At 47.1% G+C, this 23,563-nt stretch overlaps 1 protein-coding gene across 2 annotated transcripts in view; it reads left to right on the top strand.

The window, feature by feature from the left end:
• SLC25A48 (solute carrier family 25 member 48) overlaps positions 1-22,426 on the top strand; it is a 54,866-nt gene extending 32,440 nt beyond the window's left edge. Inside the window, exons 5-9 of one of the 2 annotated variants that reach the window (XR_003119899.1) lie at positions 5,365-5,622; positions 8,003-8,136; positions 13,915-14,044; positions 14,725-14,863; positions 17,019-17,411. Coding sequence is in view for 1 of the 2 variants with exons in the window: in XM_025388578.1 (XP_025244363.1) it covers positions 5,365-5,622; positions 8,003-8,136; positions 13,915-14,037 (515 nt within the window). In the remaining variant the exon portion in view is untranslated. Of the gene's footprint in view, positions 1-5,364; positions 5,623-8,002; positions 8,137-13,914; positions 14,045-14,724; positions 14,864-17,018; positions 17,412-21,821 lie in introns of those variants that run through there. The other variant, XM_025388578.1, reaches the window with a different exon arrangement.
• Positions 22,427-23,563: the final 1,137 nt, after the last annotated feature.

The raw sequence follows: 23,563 nt of genomic DNA on the forward strand, positions 1-23,563 counted from the left end.
GTCTCAAATGCAAAGCACTCATGATTTTAAAAAGATCAAAATTTGATTAATGTTTTTATCCTCATTACAGAATAAAAAATTCTAATTAGAGAAATTAAGTACACTTCACTTGAGAAGGAAATATACCTAATGCCAATCCTTTCACATATACGTGTACGCCCTGAAGGTTTAGGAACAATGGACTGGGAGTTGGCAGTTCCCTATAAGCTGTGTCCTGATCCGGCACCTCGTAGTCTTCCTCAGATTCCTTGGACAAAGGACATGCAAGTTCACAGATCTCAGTTGTGCATATTTCCAAGATTGGCTTTCCAGTAACTTTCCAAATCAGCTTTTAAGAGTCATCAAAATTGGGTTTTCACAAACTAAAATTGGTCCCATGGTATCAGAGTACCAAGAACTCTGATTCAGTGTTTTCCTGAGGCTGTCTGCCAAGTGTCCTGGCATCCCCCTGACTCTGCCACCCCCACAAGCCAGACAGCACTTAGCACCACATGGGCCACTGGTGGAGATTTCTGCTGTTTTCCAGAAGAAGGCTCTTCTGTTTATTCCCTGTTTAGCAGCAGGGCTATCTTACACTGGTCATACTTTTCTATGGCTCCTACTCTTGCCGTTGAATTGAAAATCAGTATAAGTGATAAGTGCATCATCATGTTAGGTTTGTCTGACTTTGGGCCTCACAAATGGTGGTGGTGTGATGCATTTTTATCTCAGGTATATCTATGCATAGAATTATAATAACTACCTTTGATGACATTCTGCTCTGTGGACCCAATATGAATCATGCATACCACTATTGGTAGTGCCAGTGCTGATAGACTTGTAAGTTATAACCAGTGCCCCAGAGCAAGGTTGCTTCTCAATGAATGACACCTCATGATATCACAGAGTTCTTTTATCTTGAAAATCAGGGGAGGATAGGTAGCCTGTGGAATCACTGCTCTCCCTAACTGGACTGTAAACAAAACAGTTTATTTCAAATATAAGAAGTCACTTCCACTGTAGAGTGTGATGACATAGGTGAATGCAATTGTAAAAACTTATCAATCGTGCACTTAAGAGCTTTACCTTTTATTGAATAAAAAGTATACCTCAAAAAAAAAAAAAAAAACCAAACTGATAAAAACAAGAATAAGAGGCCAGAGGAGGAGAACAGGGGCTTTTGAGAATGAGACTTAAGAATAGGGAGGAGGTCCAGCCAAGAATGCATGGCCACAATGTAGTAAGGAAATGTCAGACAAACTCCAAATCAGGAAAGCTCTATTAACAAGCAGAGGGGTCATGTACTCTTAAAAAATGTCAGTGTCACAAGAAACAAAGAAAGGCTATGGAAATGTTCCAGATTGAAGCACTGCATCCTGTCCTGGAGGGGAAAATGCTATAAAGAGCACCATGAAGATTAAATGACAATTTGATTATAGATGGTAGATTAAAGTACTGTCAATGTAGCTATATGAAACTGATAATTGTGCTATAGTTATGTAAGACAATATCTCCATTCTTAGGAAATATGTTTCAACATATTTAGGGATAAAGACCCATCAAGTATGTAACTCACCCAGAAATAGTTTAGAAAATAGTTATGTATGAATGTGTAAAAATATATCTATATGTACACACATACACACACACACACACACACACACACACACACTCCCTATTGCTTACCTTGGGAAGAAAAGAAGAAAAAGGATAGGTTTGGGTCTTGTTGCCAAAGTCAGTTCAAGGTTTGATAGGTGTTTTTCCAACATCTGTACCTCCACGCAAACACGTTGTTATCAGAATCCCCTCTTTCAATCAATGATTCCTGAAAGCCACATCATACCCATAGCTGATTCATGAAAACCTTGACTCCTGGTCAGGTCACTGTTACCTGGAAATGAATGGGGCTCAGGCAAAGTTTAGACACTGGGACAATTACATTGATTCAGTTGAATTGAATGCACACGAGTGAGAAGGGAGGGAAGTGAAGAGAGTGGGAGAGAGAACTCACAAAAAATAAGCAAATGAGCAAAAAGGTTGGCAATGGATAAATCTGGGTAAATGGTATGTATGGGCATTCTTTATACTGTTTTGCTTTTTATTCTTCTTTTGCAAATTTGGAATTATTTCCAAATAAAAAGTTTTTTCAAAAAAAATTGGGAATGAAGGCGCTAGAAAGAATTCCAAGAGCTTCACAGTATAAACTTGGGTCAGTTTGGAGTTGTGTCAGTATCCTGGTGATGGGAGTCACCGTGATAATTATACCGCACTAACAGCCATAAATGGGTAATTCCAAAGCAATAAAAGCTAGATTGGTTATGTGGCAAACCTGGGAGAATGAGAGAGAATTTCCTTATTGCTTACTCTGCAGAGAAAAGGAAAAGAGTACAGGAATTTTGTTGACAAGGCCAGTTGGAGGTTTGATGAGTGTTTTCCCAACATCTGTACTTTCAAACAAGCAGATTGTTATCAAGATCCTCTCCTTCAATCAGTAACTCCTGAAAGCCACTATTTACCCATAGTTGCTTCATGAAAACCTTGACTTCTGGGTCAAGTCAGTGTTACCTGGAGACGAAAGCAGTTCAGGCAAAGTTTATACGTTGGGACAATGACATCTATTCTGTCTAATGGCAAAATTTCCTCAGATGAACCAGGCAGTAGCACCGTGGATTTGGAAGAGGAAGGCATGCCTAGTGATCTCTCAGTGGGCTTTCAAAGGCCATCATGTCTGATCTTGCTCAGAGGGGCCTTGTGCCCCCAACGGTGGCTACCATCCCGGCTCACCTCCTATGGGATCCACTGTGGAAGAAGTTGGCTCCGTCTCCTGCCCACACTGAAGTTGACCTAATGGTTATGGCAGGGATTCACTCCCTTCCCCACTCGCAGATGGAAAATACAGCATGGGTTTGTTCAAGCACACTTCCCAGGCACACAGAAGCCTCCCCCTCAACCTCACCTGCTTCTGGGATGAGTTAAAGTACAGATTGCACTTTATTCTCCAGTCTCCAGACTGTGGAGTCATGAAGCTGAATGCTCCTAACATTTCTGCTGGTAAAGATGGACTGTTTGGGGGACTTGGACATTGACCTATATGATGAAAGCTGTCTGCCTGTTTACCAGCATGTGTAAAACCAAACTGAAACACTGCACAGAGAATTAAACTCAGGTGGCAAAATAGGCTTGTGGTCACAAACTTTATTCTATTTCTTTCCTGGTCATGTCACATTATGTTATTTCCTGGAGAAGGGAAAGTTAAGAACAAGAGCCTACTTTATCTGCACTGGGTCTGGAAGGTCTGTCTGGTCATGAATCAAAGCCTCATAGCAGAGAAGGATCCATAGCAGAGAAGACAAGCATCGGAGCAGGAGATGGGTAGCAAATGAGAGAGAGGCAGAGTCTCTGCTGGCTATGTGCACGCCTAGAAGAACCTGGAGACAACCCCTGAGCTGCCAGCATAGACTACTGAGGTTAGACAAGAAGATAGCAGCCCTGGGTCCCAGGACTTTGGGGGCCAAGAGCCCCAGTTCTGCCCTACAACTGTTTAGGGCATAGCCTGGCCAGGGCTGGAGTAAGTCACTGAGAATATACCCAGCTCTCCAACCTGTGGGTCCTGCCACCAATTCATGTCAGCAACTTTGGTCTCAGTTGATAGCTCATTAGGCCCCTACAATGTTCAAATCACCATGCTGGACACTGTACATGTATTACTTTATGTGCACTCATGACAACCTCTCCCTCTTTTAACGTAAGGAAATGGGCTGAAAATGCTGACTTGCCAAGGTAAATTTCAAATTATTTCCAAATAATTTTAAAAAAAATTTTGATTTTATTTTTATAAAATTATAAATATTAAATTATAGATTTTAAATTTTATATATAATTTATAAATTATTTTCTTTTTTTATTGTGCTTAACTTTTATTTTCTTTTTTTTATGATACTTTAAGTTCTAGGGTACATGTGCACAACGTGCAGGTTTGTTACATGTGTATACATGTGCCATGTTGGTGTGCTGCACTCATTAACTCATCATTTACATTAGGTATATCTCCTAATGCTATCCCTCCCCCCTCTCCCCATACCATGACAGGCCCTGGTGTGTGATGTTCCCCTTCCTGTATCCAAGTGTTCTCATTGTTCAATTCCCACCTGTGAGTGAGAACATGCAATGTTTGGTTTTTTGCCCTTGCGATAGTTTGCTGAGAATGATGGTTTCCAGCTTCATCTGTGTCCCTACAAAGGACATGAACTCATCCTTTTTTATGGCTGCATAGTATTCCATGGTGTATATGTGCCACATTTTCTTAATCCAGTCAGTCTATCACTGATGGACATTTGGATTTGTTCCAAGTCTTTGCTATTGTGACTAGTGCCGCAGTAAACATACGTGTGCATGTGTCTTTATAGCAGCATGATTTATAATCCTTTGGGTATATACCCAGTAATGGGATGGCTGGGCCAAATGGTATTTCTAGTTCTAGATCCTTGAGGAATCGCCACACTGTCTTCCACAACGGTTGAACTAGTTTACAATCCCACCAACAGTGTAAAAGTTCCTATTCCTCCACATCCTCTCCAGCACCTGTTGTTTCCTGACTTTTTAATGATCGCCATTCTAACTGGTGTGAGATGGTATCTCACTGTGGTTTTGATTTGCGTTTCTCTGATGGCGAGTGATGATGAGCATTTTTTCATGTGTCTGTTGGCTGCATAAATGTCTTCTTTTGAGAAGTGTCTGTTCATATCCTTAGCCTACTTTTTGATGAGATTGTTTGTTTTTTCTTGTAAATTTGTTTGAGTTCTTTGTAGATATTTTTATAAAATTATAGATTTTAAATTTTATGTATAATTTATAAATTATTTTCAATAAGCAGTAGAGCTAGGATTTGCAGCCAGGACAGTCTGGCTCCAAATCTCATATACATTTTGCCCTGCCACACAGTGCATAAGTGTGTACACAGACACATACACACATACACACACACACACGCATGCACGTGCGCGCGCACACACACACACACACACACACACACACACACAGCATGTTGGATTTTCTAGCTTCAAAAAAGAGCTTAGTGTGGCTTGTCATAATTGATTCTAGACATTCTGAAGTCACATCTGCTTCGAAAGAAGTAGTGGTATTGACCTAAAGTAACTGGTGTTCTATCATGTGGCTGAGATTATCCCCAGTCTGGCTGTGTATATTGGCAGGGGCTCTTGTTGGGACCTCAGTATCCTGGTTTGAGCTGCCAAGGTCAGATTTGGTAAAAGTTGATGGGCTACATGAGAGGGAACTGTCAAAGGGCTGGGCTGGCTCCAGTGTCAGGGAATGTCCAGTCTCTTACGCCCTGGGTCACTTGCCACCTTCTCTCCCCTGTCTTTGTAGCCAACCTCGGTTTGAAGTCCAAGGCAGTGGCTCCTGTGGAGCAGCCAGCATACCAGGGACCCGTGCACTGCATTACAACCATTGTGAGGAATGAGGGCCTGGCAGGGCTGTACCGGGGGGCCAGTGCCATGCTGCTGAGGGATGTCCCAGGCTATTGCCTCTACTTCATCCCCTACGTGTTCCTGAGTGAATGGATCACACCTGAGGCCTGCACAGGCCCCAGCCCCTGTGCCGTGTGGCTGGCGGGCGGCATGGCAGGTAAGAGCAGCAGCAGCTGGAGCCGTACCCCTGTGCAGGCCATGGCAGTGGGACAGCTGGGGAACTGCCATGCCCTTCTCAGCCCAGAGGGAGGGCAGGACACATTTAGGTACTCACCCAATAATTATTTGTTAGGTACCTACTGTGTCCCTGGTCCTCTCCCACCTCAGCCTCATCCCTTTTCCTATGCAGCTATGAGAATGGCAGTTCCCATTTGAACCCATTTGACTTTCAGGCAATGGATATATTTTGAACACATACTCTGTGTCAGGCATTGCTAAGCTTTGGAAAGGAAATCCATTATCATGGTTCAGTTTATTAAATGCAACCTTTGTGATGTAAGGATGCCATTAGTTCTACAAGGCAGGAATCAGTCTCCCCATTTCACAGATGAGAAAACTCAGGTCCAGAAATGTTAAGTAGCCAATCCCAGGTCACACAGCTGGTGCTGACAGTATAGCAGGGACTCTGCAGCCAGAAAGATTTAAGTTCAAATCCACACTTCATCATTTTGTGACCATGGCCTGGCTGCTTAACCTCCCTGCTCAGAATCCTGCACCACATCCCTCTTTCATTTAAGGTAAAAGTTGACATCCTTGCAATGGTTTTCCAGGCTCTCAGTGATCTAGCTCCCTGTTCCCCACCCACCTCACTTCTACTCCTCTCCCCTTCCTCACTTTCTCCAGTCACACTCGTCTCTGCTGCAACTTGACCATGCCTGGCCCTTCCCCGACCACAAGGCCTTTGTACCTGCTACTCACACCTCCTGAATTTAACAATGTGGAGGCCACTGGGGATTTTGGTAAGGGCCACTTGATGGAGAGAAGGGTGTAAAAACCTGATGGAGTGGGCTCGAGAAAGAATGGGATGAAGGATATTGGTGCACCCAAGTATACACAACTCTTCTGAGGGTTCTGCTATGCTGTAATGAGGAACAGAGAAACAGAGCCATAGCCAGAGGGTTATGGAAGTCAAGAGAGGATGCTTTTTAAGAAGGCTGGCATCATGGCATGTTTGATGTGATGGGAAAGATCTAACAGAAAGAAGAAAATCATGAATCCTCCTCCTCCTCCCTCTCCTCCTCCTCCCTCTCCTTCTCCTTCTCTACCCCCTCCTCCTCCTTCTCTTCCCCCCCCCCTCCTCCTCCTCCTGCCTCTCTTTCTCCTCCTCATCATCACAATTTGCCATGCTGTCAGCTCATAGCGAACACATAATGAAGCTGATGTCTTTGCCACCTAACTACAGTTTTACCTTCTGGCCTCCAGGTGCCTGTGCTCATGCCCAGCTACTAGTAAGAGCTCAGTCAGTACCGACTGGCAGAGAAGACTGCAAGGCCCCATCTGCTCTCACTTCTGCAGAGAGCAGGTGTGAATGGCCTGGCAGGCAAATCCCGTTTTGTGATGCCCTTTCCCATGGGCAGAGGGACAAGGGAGTGCACCAGGGCAGTACCTGGGGAAGTGGTCCCATTGTCCAGGCAGAAGGCACAGGTTTAGAGAGGCTCTTGGAGGACCAAGGGCAGGAGGCTGAGGGGACCAGAGGCCAGGATAGGCCAAGGGCCAAGGGCAGTCTAAGGTCTCCTTTGGGAGCTACTGGACAGCAATTACAAAACCATGCAAACCAGTTGCCCTGGACTTTAACATCAATTTGTTTTTCTCTCCTCATCTAGGAATATATGAATTTCTGTGTTTATATAATAACCTGGCATTGTTTTCCTAGAATTCCTTACCTGAGCATATCCCATGAGGATGACCTGGTGGCACGTGATCCCAAGGCTTCTATTCCACATACTTGAAAAAGAAAAGAGATTTTTCAAAAAGCTGTCCCTGCTGTGTTTTTGCAACCCCCAGGCTGGCCCTTCCTTGGTGAGCAGCCTGTCTGCATGTGTTTGTTTAGCTTCTCTGGGTTCAGAGTAAATCCTGCCCTCAGCGAGCTGCAAACCTTCAGCCTCATGCCTCACCCTGGGCTCTCTTCTGGTGCCCCGGGAAGGTGCTGCCAAGTACCTGTGGAGCCTGTTACTCTTTCTCCAATAAAAACTGCTAATAAAGACAGCCACGTCTCGAGCACTGGCTGTGGACTGGCACTGTGCTCAGTGCTTCACGTTCATTAATTCATTTGGCCCTCAAAACAGCCTCACAACGATAGGTACTGCCACCCCATTTTATAGACGAGAAGCCCGAGGCTTAGAGAAGGGAGGAAACTTTTGCCAAGTCTCACAGCAAGTGGCAAGCGAGAATCAGAAACAAACTTTGCGGGTTCTACTCCTGAGCTCTGTCCCTTCTCCCGGTTTAATGAATCTCTAAATGGTAGAAATCCGCAAGGAGCCAGGCCCCTCCAGATCCTAAGGAGCCAGCCCCTGACACCTGTTTCTTTCTCTTTGCAGGAGCAATTTCTTGGGGGACAGCGACTCCTATGGATGTTGTGAAAAGTCGACTCCAAGCTGATGGGGTTTATTTAAACAAATATAAAGGTGTCCTGGATTGTATCTCCCAGAGTTACCAGAAGGAAGGTCTTAAAGTAAGCCCACAGCAGGCCTGCGGGGTCAGTGTCAGTTCCTGGAAGGTGATTCACACATTTAGGGGGATGTGGGACTACAGAGAAGGGAATCAGGAGATCAGGCAGCTGCCGGTGATTATGTGTCAGGTGCCACAAGCGGGTGCTTTGTCAAGCACTTTACCTAGGTGGTCTTTTCACATGGCCAGTGGAGGAGGTAGATATGTGACCTACCTGACAGAGGTTCAGAGAGGGCTGGTAATCTGCTTGCAGCCACACAGCTGGTCCATGGTGGCGCCTAGGCCTGGTCTACGTCCGTCTGTACCACAGTTTGCCTTCTCATCAAGATAGGTTGGGCAGTCCTTCCTCACTCATGGCTCAGTGCCTTCCCCACCCCTCCTCCTGGTGGGAATTGCCAGAGCCGCCTTGCCTCCTTCCTGTCCTCAGTCAGCTCATCTCACCAGCTCCAGGCCCTGTGAACTGTCTTCTGCTCTCCCACCTAAGCCCTGACCCCAGACCTCTGATCTCGGCTGAGGAGGCAGCCTCCGACCCATTTCCCTTGGCTGTGTCTCCTCCGTTCTTCCTACAGCTCAAGAGCTTAACCTAACACACACCCCTTCCTACCACCTGAAAAGGTGCTGCCCCAGGATAGACCAGACTTCCATGTCCAGTGTCCAAGGTTATAAACAGATTCATCACCCTCCGGAGAAACCATCCTGCTGGCTCTTTCTTGCACGGGCTCCTTGCTTTCTTGGTGTGGCTCTTAGAGTCAGCAGATGTGGGTTCAAAGTCAGATGTAGCTACTGTGAGCTGGCAGGATCCAAGCAAGCAGCTTCATGTCTCAGGGCCTCAGTTTCTTCTAGAATGATCATCCCTTCCATGAAGGGTGGGGCATTTGTGGGTTAATACAAAAAGCACTCCATTCAATATGTAACCCATAGGGAAGAGTTAACCCTTTCTCATTTGCATTAGTATGATCAGTATTGATTTTATTAGCACCAGCGTTAGCCCAGAGCTCTGGGTCTTTTCTCACATGGCTGCCCCACCCCAGGCCCTGCCAGAGGAGTCTACCCATCCTTCCAGGCCCAGTGCAGTCCACCAGCCTCCCCAGGATCCATGTCCTTGGCTTGCTTCTCCTGTACCTCTCTCAAGGCGCTTCTCAAACACCACCACGGGTGACAGCTATTTCTATACCTGCCTCTCCTCTGCCTCTTACAGCAAATTTTCCAAGGTCCTGTTTTACTCTCTCCCCCAACTTGGGAAAGACGCAGAGTTGGGATGACCCAGTGTTGTGGTAAATAACTAACATGCCACATGAGAGGGACAAGATCCAAAAGCTAGATCAAAGGGCCACATCTAAAGGACAGACCTACCAGAAGTCACTGTAAAGTCCAGCCCTTAGTATTCAATCATGGATCAATCATCTGTGTAAAGGATGGGGCAATCTGATTTGATGAAGGCTCCTAAGGAAAAATGCCTAAGTGTTTTAGTTTTCAAATGCTTATTTTTAGACCAACTAGTAAGTGGTAGGCACAGTTCTAGGAGCTGGGGACAGAGCAGTAAACTAAAGAGAAAAAGCCCATGCTCTGATCAGCTAATGTGCAGTGAGCCAACAGTGAGACCTGTCCCAAGGTTGCATTAATAGAAGTATAGTGGGTAGAATAAAGGAGGTGGAGGCTTCTGCCCTGACCAGATTACAGCTGAAATGTTGCATCCACCTTTGGTCACTGCCCATTAAGCAAGACCCTAGTGGTGCCCTGGGAATGAAGAGCAGGATATCATAGTGTGTGAGGAAAGGCTGGACCCTGGTTAGTATAAGAAGATGTGATAAGGAGGGAACTTGAATTCTATCTTTATGTTTTAAGGATGGATAAACTCAGAGCTTTACTATTCTCATTATTTTAAATTCCTTTTTAAAATTTTTAACAAGAGCTGCTCTGACAGAAGGGTGAAGCCCAGCCCTGGTGCGGCCTCAATTATCTTTTGTATCTTTTTTTCTTCTTCTTCTTTTTTTTTTGTTTTTTAGCAGAGGTACAGTTTGTGATTCAGCCAATGAGTACAGAAGGATATAAAAGTGTTTCAAATGGATGATTCATTTTTATCTGAGATGTTTTTGTCTACTTCCCCAAATATTAATGTGTCATAATTTATAAAAAGTCTGTAGAGGCAAAATATATTGCTGATATTATTTCATGCAAAAATTACTGTGCTCTTTAAAAAATGAAGTCCTGGAAGTCAGCTAAGTTCAGATGATTGGTTTCTTAATTTTGATAGCATTTGGTCCTCACTGTTGGTTCAGAGACAGGTTTTAAGTCAAGATAACAATACTCAGCTTGAGTAACCACTGCGTGATCAGATGGTTCAAGGTTAATTGTTTAAAATTTGTATCAATTGGTCAAAAATTGGTAATGTCTGAACATAGGAAGCTTCCAAAACTACCTGAGGATATACTGTGTCGATGCCCTGCCTGTGGTCCCTGTCCTCACTCAAAGGCAATTACCATAAAGTTTCTTGTGATACATTTCAAAAACATTTACAGTGTATATAAGAATATATGTGTATGTACCTATCTATGTATGCTTGTATATGTGACTGTTTACTTATGGACATAAACAGTAACATAAACAAAAACGACACCATCTAGAACAATCAGGTTGTCTCAAAGGCAGTTTTCTGGCAGCGGCAGGAGGAGGAGGTAGAGAGGATTCCCCGGTGCCCCAGGGATGGCTCCAGTTCCCGGCTGGCTTGGGCTCTGGCAATATGAGCACCCCTCCCCAAGCATTCTTGACCGTGGCTTGCAGAGGCAGAGTGCAAGGCCCCAAGTCCATCATCATCCAATCTGTTCTCACCTTCCTATGGAAGAAGAAGTTTGTGACAGGAAAGAATTAGAAAGGCATTAATAATGATGATGGCGACCAATTTGAGTAGCTCTTTGTAACCCACTTAGGGATGATCAGTGGTGTAGCCTTCGTGGTGGGGAAAATCAAAAGTCCATGGACTTGTCGAGGCATCTCCAAGTAGAAACAGAAGAAAAATCTGGTAGTTTTGGAGCGATTCTCTGCCCACTGTTAGGGTTGTCTTGGGCTACATGGACCATAGCTCTGACTTGGAGAGTTGCCATCTGAAATAACGAGGCTGGTGAAGCACCTTGGTATTCTTGGCTCCATGGAAGCAGCTGCTGTGGAGGGGCTGTGGCAGTGAGATGAGGCTGAATGGCAGACAGAGGGGGCATTTGTAGGTAGACAGCTTCCGGAGGCACCAGGGCCAGCTGCCCTGGGTTGCTGTCCCTGGGGAATCTGGAGCCTCCCTCTTGCTCCAGGAACCCTGAACTACAGCCACCAGGACTCTTCCTTTTTCACGTCCAAAAGTTCATTTATTCATTCATTCATTTACTCATCCATCCATCCATTCACTGATTCATTTAATGTGTTTATGGAAGGTCTACTCTGGGCTAAGCGCTCGCAGGTGCTGGGGTTTCAGAGGCAAACCACTCACACAGCCCTGCATTCACTGTCCTGACTGTGGTTGCTAATCCCACTCCCACCCCTGTTGTCTGTCCTTCCTGACAGGTGAGTCAGGGACACTTGGAGAACAGTGTGAGGAGTGCTGCAGTGGGGAGATACTGAGTGCACAGAAGGTGAGGGGCCATCATCCACCTGGGGGTGGCCATGGCAACACTGCCAGGCTGCAAGCCAGGCCTGGGAAGCACTCCAGGCAGAGGGTACCAGAAGAGGCCCAGTGGAGGAAAAAGTCTGGCCCCTTAAAGGAATGACAGGCCGTTAACCTGCCCAGGGTGTCAGCTGTGAGAGGCCGCGCAGAGAAAGTGCAAGGGAGAGTATGTGGGTCCTTGCAAGCCAGGAAACGGTATGGACCTGACCCTAGCCCATAGGGAGCCACTGAGGCTTTGTAGGGTGGGAGTGAGGGGGACTAGGTCTGGAGGTCATATGCTCTGACAGCTCTAGGTAAAAGCTGGCAGGTCTGCACTTTGTTTGCCTTCTGTGGGCTCCGCAGCAGAGCAGGCCACAGCTGCTGGAGGGAGGGCTGTCTGCTTGTCTGAAGTGACCCACAGCTCCTGCAGAGCCTGGTGCTGTGGGACAGAAGGCTCACACTCCAAGCCGGGCCATGGCTGCCTCCACCTTGCAGAGCAGAGCCAAGCCCAGACCCACAGGGCAACCTCTGTGGGCACCGGCATGGAATTTTCCTCTCGGAGTTTGACCCAGTTCCTGGCTGTTATTCAGTCACTCTGGATGAGCCTGTGGAATTCCAGAAAGGTCAGACATCAGAGAAGAGTGTTAATATTACCAGGATCTCACTGCTTGAACAGCTCGAGGGCTTGGCTGAGCCACTTGTTCATCTCTAGGGATCCTTGTCCATTAGCCCCGTCCCTAGGGCCATGTTGCACCCTGGAGGCTGCTGCGAAGTGCAGGCACCTCTCCTGAAGGAAGGTTACCTGATATCCTAGCCAGTGACAGAGGCCTGCACCAACTCTGATACCACAGTGCCCAGAGACTGAGGAAACTGGGGAAACGCAAAGGGTTGGTTTCTACTTTTACAAAATGACCAGTTCTGTTTCTTAAACTTAGAAAATTATACAGGAATCCGAGTAGGTTTCTCTCTGTGCCTGACAGTTCTCAAGTCATTTATATTTGTGTGAGAACTTGCTTTTAGATGGTCGTTACTTACCAGAGGATGTATAAAAGGCCAGCTCCTCCCCACGGTCCCTCTCGCCAAAGCTCTTATCTGTTCTCATTTTCTGGGTCATGTTGTTATTGTTCCTAAATGGGCCTTATCTCTGCTAATAGGTTATCACTGCTTGAGAGTTGGAATCACATCACATTTATGAGCTGACACCCAACACCAAGCAAAAAGATTGAGGGAGGAAAGGAAGATCATAGGCCATGTTTGGGAAGCATCACATAATACTCCCTGGGGATGGAAGACAAATGCAGGTGTCATGGAGCAGCAAAGGCAGAGTTCAGCAGCTCAGCAGCACGGGCCATTCTTCCCAAGCACGCATCCTAGTGCTGGAGGTTGAGTCCTATTCCCTATTAGGTGATAGACTATTAATAAGAACAAGGAGGGTGATGATGATAATCAGCAGTTAACACATGCTTATACTGTATGCCAGGCACCGTGCAAGTGCTTGAAAAGCCTCATCTCATTTAGTCCCTCCAACATTCTTATCAGGTTGATTCTATCATTACTCCCCTCTTACAGTCGGGAAAAATGAGTTCCAGAGAGTTTGCCATTGGCCCAAGTGACAAACTGTGCCTCAACCTCAATGGCAAAGCTGTGCCTCAACTCCACGTCTGCAGAGTCTTAAGCACAGTTCGAGTTCCGTTCTCTGCCACTTTGGGGATGTCCTGTGAAGCCCCTGCTACAGTGATTGGGCATGGCTGGGTGCTCTACTTAGGGCTTCTAGATTCTGGAGGAGAGAGAGAGAGAGAGAGAGAGAGAGAGAGACAGTGTGTGTATGCATATGAGAGAAGAAGAGAGAGAGGGAGGGGGAGAGAGGGCAATTTAAAAAGCATATGTAGGTGTTTGCCTGGCCCAACAGCTTACCTATAGTATTTAGTGCATGTGTATCAGGGTCTGGCAGGAAAAGCACCATCAGGCATGACACGGGTCAGGGCAGGGCATGACTGGAACTTCCCTTTGTGGTCTCTGCCTACACAGGTCCTTTGGGCTGTGGCTGGGGACGGGGCCTGGGCAGGCAGCACCGTGAGCCGTTCTCTGCCCCTCCTTAGTGGCCCTGCAGAGGTGTGGCTCAGTCCCCTGCAATAACTGGGCCCCTGTGCAAAGGTGTTTTTCAGAGGCATCACTGTGAACGCGGTGAGGGGCTTCCCCATGAGCGCGGCCATGTTCCTTGGGTACGAGCTGTCGCTGCAGGCTATCCGCGGGGACCACGCAGTGACAAGTCCATGAGCGCCAGGTCAGTGTGCTTCCATCCCAGCTAATTGTACCTCCCAGAAACTTGAAACTCTTTTTTTTTTTGGTCATGAGAATGTTGTGGCCTTCTGAAATGTCCTGTGGTTTATCACATATCTTATCTGTGGTAAGCTGGGGCTAGAGCTGCCACCCTTCTTGTCATCAAACAGCAGTTGGGAAATGCCCACCAGTGACTGGTGGTGTGCTGGGTCCCCAGGGACCGAGTCTGGCACAGAGTATACCTGTTTCCAGGCAGTTCGCCTCTCCATTTTCCCATCCAGTAGCTTCAACAGCCCTTGCAGAGAAGCACTTTTACCTTCACCGTGCAGACGCAATGACCCAGGCTCACAAGTGAGGACTGCAACCAGGATACCTGCAGGGGGGCACCGTCTCCCCACCTCCCTACTGAACTGCAGGGCCTGACTTGAGAGCCACCCACAGGCTCCCAGAGCCCTAGAGGACAGGTCTCTGCCACCATTCTTTGCCTCCCATACTCTCTTTTTCTTTCTCATTGCAGAAAGATCACTGTAGCCTGAGGACTCTTCTAAAGACAGAAATCTGACTCCCGTGCTCACATGCCCTCCTTGGCTCCCCATTGCCCTCTAGATAAAGCCCTCACCCTGCTTCTGCTGGCCTCACCCTTCACCACTGTTCTGAATGTCCCGCCCTCTCTCTCGCCCCTAGGTCTTTGCTCAGGCTGTCCCCTCTGCCTGACATCCTCTTCTCGCTCCTTTCCCACTTGTCCTTGGCTTCACCAGCTCTTTGTCATCCAGGCTGTAGAAGTCTCTTCCTCCCGGATTGCCGGCTTGCTTTCTCAGCTGGGGTGAGTCGCGCCTTCTGCAGACCATCCCCCACCCCCACCCACACTGCATCCTAAATGCCAGAGGACGCCCTCACTCCCCAGGCGGGGCTGCCATGCTGTCCCTACGTTTGCACTAATGGTGCCTGGCACAGAGCCCGGCACACAAAGGACCACTCAGCAGTGTCGTCGGATGGGTGGATGACCAACCCCCATATTCCCTCAGGCCTCCTCTTCCTCCCTGTGCTTTTTCTTCCTCATTGTCTGGCCCCACACTGGCTACCTGCAAAGCTCAGAAGACAAAGTGGGTGTGGACTGAACTTTCTAGTCAACTAAGAAGCCATTTGACATGAGTCTTGGTTAGCACAAATTCTCCTAGGAAGGATGATCTTTGTCTATAAAACCTCACTGCTGCCTCCCCGTGTGAGCTGGCAGGGGTGTTCTCGGGATGGCAGAGCCCTGCTGGGGTGCACGGGTGGTGCCAGAACCTGGACAAAGGGAGGGGGCCTGACCAACCAGGCTGACTGTAGTTAGCCCAGGACAAGCCCCAGAAGCTGGCTTCAAATAAAATGCTCTCCACTTTTTGCTAAAGCAGCAACATTCACTGCTTTTCTGGCTATTTGCCCTTTCTTATAAAAGGAAAAGGGTAGCAACACAGTTTGCATAATTCAACATCTTGAGTGAAGAGTTACAGCATTTGGGTGGCCTCCAGGACAGGGAAGGAGTTTGTCTTCTTCTTAAAGCTGTGCTCGGATATTGGCCATTTCCCCCTTTTCTTTCTTTAAGAGAAAAGTAATTTCTTAAACATCCTATAATAAAAGTCATGCATTTTTATTGTAGAAAAAATAGAAAATTTAAATAAACAGAAAGAACAAAATAGTAAGACCTGTCATCACAAGACCTTGTTATTATTCTTCCAGATTTGTCTTCTGTGTATTTTCAAATTGGGATCCTACTCTACACAGTGTTTTACAGCCCTCTTTTCCCATTCAGTAGTTTGGGACCGTTTTCCCATGTCATGAAATCTTCAGCTACAAGATGGTTTTAACGCCAAGACCTCCCAGATCCTAGAGTGGCCGGATGCCTGCCCAACCTGTCGTACCTGCCACTGCGACCACCCTCGTGATTAACTGCTTCAGTACAAAGAAGGAACTTTCTAGCAACCCAATCATGATTGTCCTGCATTTAGCCTTTCACAAGCAGTGACCAACGCAATTGGAAGCTTTTCTTTCTGAAAGCGCTCTTTCTTGCAAGGGGCATGGACGTCTGTCTCCCTCAGCAGAGAGGACTGCTAAGGCAAGGAGGAGTTTGTTGCCTCCTGGTGGGAGAGTGAGGTTCCCAGCCACCGGTCTGCAGATTCATCTTAAACAAGTCTTGCCCATGGCATTCAACTTCCTGTTCTAACCCCAAAACACCAAGGCCTGTTAACAAGACTGGATTTTAATTTACCAAGTAGCTCTGAGATTTGGGGCAGGCCATGCTCAGATAGCAGTCACACCCACTCTTTGAATGCCTCCCTCATTGTCTAGACCCAGGACAGAGTGAGATGACGTATATTAGAGATCTAGGGAGTCAAGCCGTCCCTAAGAAGTGGCGGGATGGGGACCATCTCAAGAGTTCCTGGGTACAGATGACAGGGATGACTTGAGAATTGTTTCTAAGAGCCTGCAGGGGATAGATCACCCAGCTCCCAGCAGCTGCCAGGTGCCTTCCAGCAACCAAGCACAGAGATCTCCCCCAGCGTCCCCAAGTCCCATGTGGGAAGATCAGTGACCTTTGGTGGTAGAAGTGGCATCCCGCCCACTCATCAGTGGCTGGTTCTCAAACTTGTCTGTGGCTCATGAATCCAACTCTGCCATCCACCTGTCCAAGACCAAGCTCCAGAGCTTCCTGGAATAATGCTGGTCTGCCCTCTGTCCTGACATGCATGCTCCAGATCTCAGTAGCCTACTTGCAGTTTCAGGAAAACTGATTTTCAAGGAAAGAAGACATAGTCCTCTTATGATACCTTTTTTGAACATTTACAAATAGCCCCGGTAACCCTGAGAGCCTCTGCCACTCCGTACTTTGCCTCTTGGTGCTTCACAAACCCAGTCTCCAAATGGATTGTTTGACCCCAAGATCCAAGATTTCAAGACTCCTGTTAGATGATGTTCTTGTCTCTCCTCCTTTTTCCCAGGGCCTCATCCCATTAACAGGTCAATGCTAACAGTGTCTGCAGAACCCATGGTGTGAATTTACTGAAGAGAAAGAAAGACTCTCCGCCAGGTGGGCTTTCAGCCAAGCAGGCTGTCCTCAGAACCCCTTCCTTCCTTCACAATTGCAAGCATTCTGATCCCCACCCCAGCTGGGGCAGCGGAGCTCCTGCCTTGGAGGGATTCAACTGACTATTGGTCAACTGATCACCAACTATTTCAGCTTTGGACTTGCACCTGGTAACAAAAAAACGAACAGAACAAAACAAAACTGGAGTTAAATAGATCCTCCCCCCATGGCCATTGTAAACTCACTGTGAATTCATGGAAGAGGTGGAGTTGGCTTTAAGTTTCAAAATAAAAGCATTAAAAACTTCTTCACATTGTTTCTCTGTCAGATGCCCCTGCCTGGCTTCCAAGAGGCTCCTGGCCACTGTCATTCCTCTCGCTCTGTTCAGGCCTCTGTGGATGTTGCAGGCCCAGAGGGAAACCCCCCTCCACACAGGTGAGGCGAGAAACTGAGCAGGGGCAGCCTGGCTTCTTTTTTCCCAGATGCCTCAGGTCGGCAGGGAGGGCATAGCCGTTGAAAAGGGTGATGATGGACAGAAACCTTCTAGGGGTTCTCCCACCCTGAGCAGTGGCACACGTTGGTGAGTTGCTTCAGGCAGGCTGGCCCTGGGCTTGGTTGGGGTGGGCACTCTCTGGGCCTTATTTTTACATGGAGAACAAAACAAAACAAAACAAAATACTTGATCCACAGTCTGGTTTCCAGAGTGACTTCATTGTTCTAAATTTTATTCCTTACTAGAGCTGCATGGGGAGGCCATTGCTATTTTGCTGTTATGTGGCTTGTGTCCCTCCAGCCTCTCCCAATTCTGTGCCCACAACAAGCATTCCTAGTCAATCATAGAGCCCTTTCTTGATGAGCCGAGTGGCGCCTCAGAGTCTTTCTCAGCACAGTGCCCCGGCAGCCACCACCAGCTGCGCAGAACTGCCATACGAAATGAATCTATTTGCCATCCCTGGCTTACATCCCAGTGAAGGAAATGTCCTCAAATTTGTTCTTTTTTTCTTTCCCTTGAAAAGGTCTTCCTTGGTTTCTCCACTACCCTGTTCCCCCACCACCCCCTGCCTTTGAGTGATTTGGGCCATGACTCAGAAAAATCTCTGCCTTACTAGACCTAAGACTAAAGCAATGCTATGGTGCAAAAGAGTTGAAAGTGTTCTGTCTCTTCGGTGTGAAACCTGTTACTGGAGCGGAGGGTTCCCTGCTTGAAATAAAACCCTCAGCATGCCCTCCTCAATCTTTCTCCTTCACAGCCCCTGGGACTGCAGGGTCCCCTGGGGATCTCTGCAGGTTACAGTTCAAGCTGCCCACCCTCCTGCAGTGGGACATTCATTCATTTGTTCAGTCATCAAACATTTGCCGAGCAGATGCTGACCTCGGTGCTGGGGACAGCCATGAGGGACTTCAGTGGCACGTCATTCTGGTGCAGTGGAGAGGCTCTATTGATGGGAGAGACCAGCCTGCCTGTCTGCTCCAGCATCACTGGGCCTGGGCGGGCATGGAGGATCTGAGTGAAGAGATGCTTCTGGCACCTGGTTCATCCCTGGGTAGGCTGAAAGTCTCTGCTCTAACACATCCTAGAATGTGTTTCTTAAGTCTGCCTCAACTGGACCATTTCCTGGTGCTAGGTATGCTTGCACAGTTTGATTAGAAGTGGTGCCGCGTCCACAAGGCCAACTAGGGTCTTCTACTGGGTGCTCCTGATGAGGCTGAGATGCAGCAACCACCTTCTTCAGGTGTCTGAGCCTTTCCTAGTTTCTATTAATCATCATGGCACCTCTTGATTGTAGGAGGAGGCAAGCAGAGAGAAGCATTGCTGATCCAGTTTACAGATGAAAAAACTGAGGCTCCAACATACCTGAGCCCCAGTTCAGGACTTTACTGCCAATCCCATTTGATAATCTTCCTGAGGCTACACTCCCCTGCTGTCCAACCCAGGGAACATCACCAGCAGCCACGATGATGGCTATTTTGTGGTGTAAAAAAGGACAAAGTTGTTGGGACACATAAGTATGGAGTCTGAAACTGCTAATGAAGGCCTCCCATCAACCACATCAGAACTGCCCTTCTGGACTCACCTCCCATTGCTCTGGTCCAGGTTCCCTGTGCTCCCATCATTTCCCCCATCCCATCCAGTGCCAGGCATATAATGGGCGTTTAAATGTTGCTTAAAGAGTTCCCAAGTGATCCAACAAGCCTGCTGGGCCAGCTGCTTGTCTGCCCAGCACCCTCCAGACTTCCCTGCCTCTGTGCTTTTCTTTAACCTATAGGACACTCTTATCCCCAGCATCACCAGGAACAGGAATGCTCCCTGTTTTCAACCCAGCTCGGGTGCTTTAAGCCTTTAGATGTTAGGGCTTCCTTGATTCTCTCTCTCTCCCCACTAGCAGCATCCATGGCCCTTCCACCGACATGACCCCTCTGGCACTGTGTCCCTCCCTGTGCTACAGTCATGCGTGTGCACCCTCTGTTTCTCACTGGCCTGTGCCCATCTTCAGAGCCAGGGCTGAGTCTTCCCAATCCTTAGATTCAGCATAGCAGCAAGAATGAGCAGGGTTTAGAATAAAGGAAGCATAAATTAATGGGCAAAAATGCAAGCATGACCATGTTAACTGAGAATTGTTTGTAATAATGAAAATTGAGAAACTTTCCAAATGCCTGTCAATAGAAGAGGGGGTTAAACAAACAGCCACTAAAAAGAATGAGGTAGATCTTACATATATTGTCATGGAAATAGGTCAGCGACATTTTAAGTGCAGAAATGGAGGGGCAGAATAACATATATGATGTTATTCATTTTCATTTTAAAATGCATATCATATATGGGTAATTATATGGGCATTGAAAACCCTTGAAGGGTACACACCAAATTTAATAGTGGCTATTTCTGGGATGTGGGATTGGGAGAAGGCTTTCAGTTCCTACTTTGATGGTGGTGATTTCTTTGTATATCACTATAATGATGGTGATTTGATGATGATGATTACTGTAATGTTTTAATTTTTTTACAGCAAGCATATATTGTTTTTATAATATCTTAAAATAAAAGCACATCTTTTTGTAGAGCTAGGGCTCCCTGCTGGGCACTTGTTTTTCAGGCTGCAGGCTGGCTCTGCCTCGCTGCCCAGCCTCAGCCTGGCTCTGAGTAACAGCCCCTCCCCTCCCTGCCCTCCTGCATGCTGGGCAGACACTGCCTCAGCACATCTTCTACACCCTCACTGTCACCCAGGAGCACCTGGGCTGCAATGAATTAAACTTGGCTTTAATGAAGAAACTCAGCTCCAACCCAAACAAACCTCTTGTGGTAGCCAGATCTGGGAGGCGTCAGCCAGCAATGGATCTACTTCCTCTTAGATTTTTCTGGAGAGGGCAATCTTGTGGAATAGTTGGGGCCAACAGCTTGTGAGTTTTCCTCCATCAACACATTATGCTTCTATTTAACCAAATATGTGTGTGTGTGTGTGTGTGTGTGTGTGTGAGAGAGAGAGAGAGAGAGAGAGAGAGAGAGCGTGTAGTCTGTTCCCAGTGCTGTTACAGGCATTGGGTGACAATGGTAGGGACTCTGCCCTCAGAGAGCTTAGTACCAGGCATTAATTTCTGTGTCATGGTCAGGAAAGTCTTTAAACAAGTGGAATCCTATTTTTAAGAAGGATGAAAACAAAACAGAATTCCAAGCCAAGCACCAGCTTTGGTGTCTGTGTCCTGGAGTTGGGGGGCTTCAAGGTTGGCCAATTTGCCTTACTAGGAACGATGAAAAGAAGAAAAAAAATCATTACCATTCAGCAGCCCCTTTCACTTCTGAAAATTATTAAGGGCCTCAAAGAACGTCTGCTTATATATTTACCAACAGTTACTGGAAATTCAAACAGAATTTCAAAAATATTTATCCATTTAGGTATAATAATAAACCCATGACATTTTAACATAAATAACATTCTATGAAAATAATGATTCTTTCTAAATCAATGTAACTAACGAGAAGACTTGTATTGTGTTCCCTTTTTGCAGCTAAGTCTGGCTTAAACAGAGAGCAATTGTGTTCCCCTGTCTCCTTTTGCTTTTAGTCAATGGGTTATCACTTGCAATATAGCCTTTGGGAAACTCCATTGTACACTTGTGAGAAATAAGATTGAAAAGAGCAGAAAACATCTTAGTATTCTATGCAGATAACATCTTAGTGTTCTATGAAAGTAGTTTCGACCTGTTTACACATATATTATGTATATATCCCTCACCCAAAGGCTGATACCCTCAGAACGGCCGCTTGGTGGCAGCAGAGGTCAACTAAACCCTCTGCAGGAGTCCGCGTCTGGGAGTGCACGACCTTGGCCCTGTGGTGAGAGCACCTGGACCCCGTGACACTTCTCTTCCTGTTTCCTGGGCATCACCATCTCCCTTGGTGTTGCCCTTTCCCTTCTCTGTGGTGGAAAGAACTTCACACTAGGGAGACCTTCCCCTTGGGTTCCAATTTCACGTGGGCCATCGGCTACCTGTGTGCTCTTGCAGGCATCGGTGCCCCCTGAGCCATCTGTAAAATGGCCACACTGGTCTCCCTTACCTCCTTTGCACGGCTTCCGTAACATTCAAGTGCAAAAGTGTTTTTGTAAACTGTAAAGTGCAAAACATAGGGTTTGGAGGAAGGGGGGGCGTGGTGTGATTTTTCTGGTTTCTGTTCTTTGCCTGCCTTCTCCTCTGAATCTGGGTTGTTTGCTTTTTCCAGGAGGTGAACACAGGGTGACTAGTGTTCCCTGGGCCTCATCTCTGCATGTGAAGCCCTGACAACTGCAGATGTTTGGCCTTTGGACCTCCAAGTGGACATCAATCAGCAAGCGTGGGCCAGGATGGTGCAGACACTGACGTGGCCCTTCTGATGCCTGGGATGCCTCATGAGTCACTGGTTCAAGCCCTCCAAGGTCTGATCCCCAATGCCCACTCTGCTAGGCTGGCATCAAAGAGGTTTCCAAGAAATGTTTGGTCCAGAGAAGTCCAGATCATGAGCACCAGGGAGCCAGAAACCATCCAGTGAAACCGTCCATCCTCGCTCCTCTGGCTGAGGATGGGGAGGGGCCAGTGAGCTCTGGGCTCAGCCACTCCCTCCAGTCTCAAGTACCACGCCCCCGTGCCTCCCTCTCCTCTCAGCACCGACCAGGTTTCTCCCGGCTCCTGTGCACCGGTGGATCCCGAGGACAGCAGTAGCGCCTTCCTCAGCCGCACACTGAGTCCAGCGCGTGCTCCTCACTGCCCACTTATTAGTGTCTGTTGAGTGATTCAATCACATCCTCAGGTCTGCAGCAAATAAATGAAGGTTTCTTTATTTTTTGTTAACTAAATTGAGATTTTTTTTTCAAGTTGATGACAGAAAAAAATAATTTTGCCATTTCAGGGTAAAACTTCGAAATTCCAAGTTAAATGCCCAGTTCAAGATTTTTTCCTTCTCCACCTTCCCCTGGGGTTGACTTTACATCTGGGAGGCTTGGGATTTAGGGAGAGGCTTCAGGGTTCTGGGAGGTGCTCTGTCTGTCCTACCCTGGTGTTCCTCCCGGCTAGTCCTGGGCCTGGCTTTCCCTCCAGGGTGGCTTCTGTAGAAGCATCTTCAGTCCCATTTGGTCCCTGTCCTTGGTCTGAGCATGCCATATATGCCCATCCCAAGGTCTCTCCGGCCTTACCATCCTCCAAGACACATCAGTGCCCCTCTCTGCCCTGGGTGAAAATCTTTGGTTTCTCCGTTGAAACTATTCAGGGGGCTGCATCAATCCCAGCTTCCTAGGGCCTGTGGGTGGTCCTCCCTATACCAAACCTTGGGTGTGGTGGCGAGAGGCATTCTCTTTTCATGTCATCTCCCAGGGCACTCAGGGAATATGGCTCATGTGCCCTTTACTCTCGGTTTTCTACACGCCCCCCTCGCCCTCCCCAGGAGTGCTGCCCTCTTCCCTGAGGCTCTGCTGGGGGCCAGGCAGAGAGCTCTTCTCCAGGGAACTCAACAGCGTCTGCCATCATCCTCTCCTCTCTGACTTCTCTTCCATAGTCCAAGGAGTTACTTTCTATCCCAGGGCTAGGAGAGTTACCATTGGAAATTCTAAAGCCAAGAATTAACCTCTGTATCAATAACCTCTATACCAATAAGTGCAGAAAATACATCTGACATAGTCCAATCTCATTCAAGATAAAAGTGTTCAACAGACAAGAATAAAAGAATTTTCTCAGTCTGATAATAAGCATTTATGAAAAGTCCACAGCTCACATCATATTAATATTTAATCGTGAGCGACTGGATCCTTTCCCACTAAAATCAGGAACAAAGCAAGAATATCTACTCTCACCACTTCTATTCAACGTTGTATTGGAGGTTCTAGCTAGAAATTAGCCAAGAAAATGAAAGAAAAGGCATCCAAATTGGAAAAATGGAAGTAAATTACCTCTATTTACAGATAATATGATACAGTATAAAGAGGGATGGTTGCA

Source organism: Theropithecus gelada, chromosome 6 (genome assembly GCF_003255815.1).
Source record: "Theropithecus gelada isolate Dixy chromosome 6, Tgel_1.0, whole genome shotgun sequence".
Taxonomy (NCBI): Eukaryota; Metazoa; Chordata; class Mammalia; order Primates; family Cercopithecidae; genus Theropithecus; species Theropithecus gelada.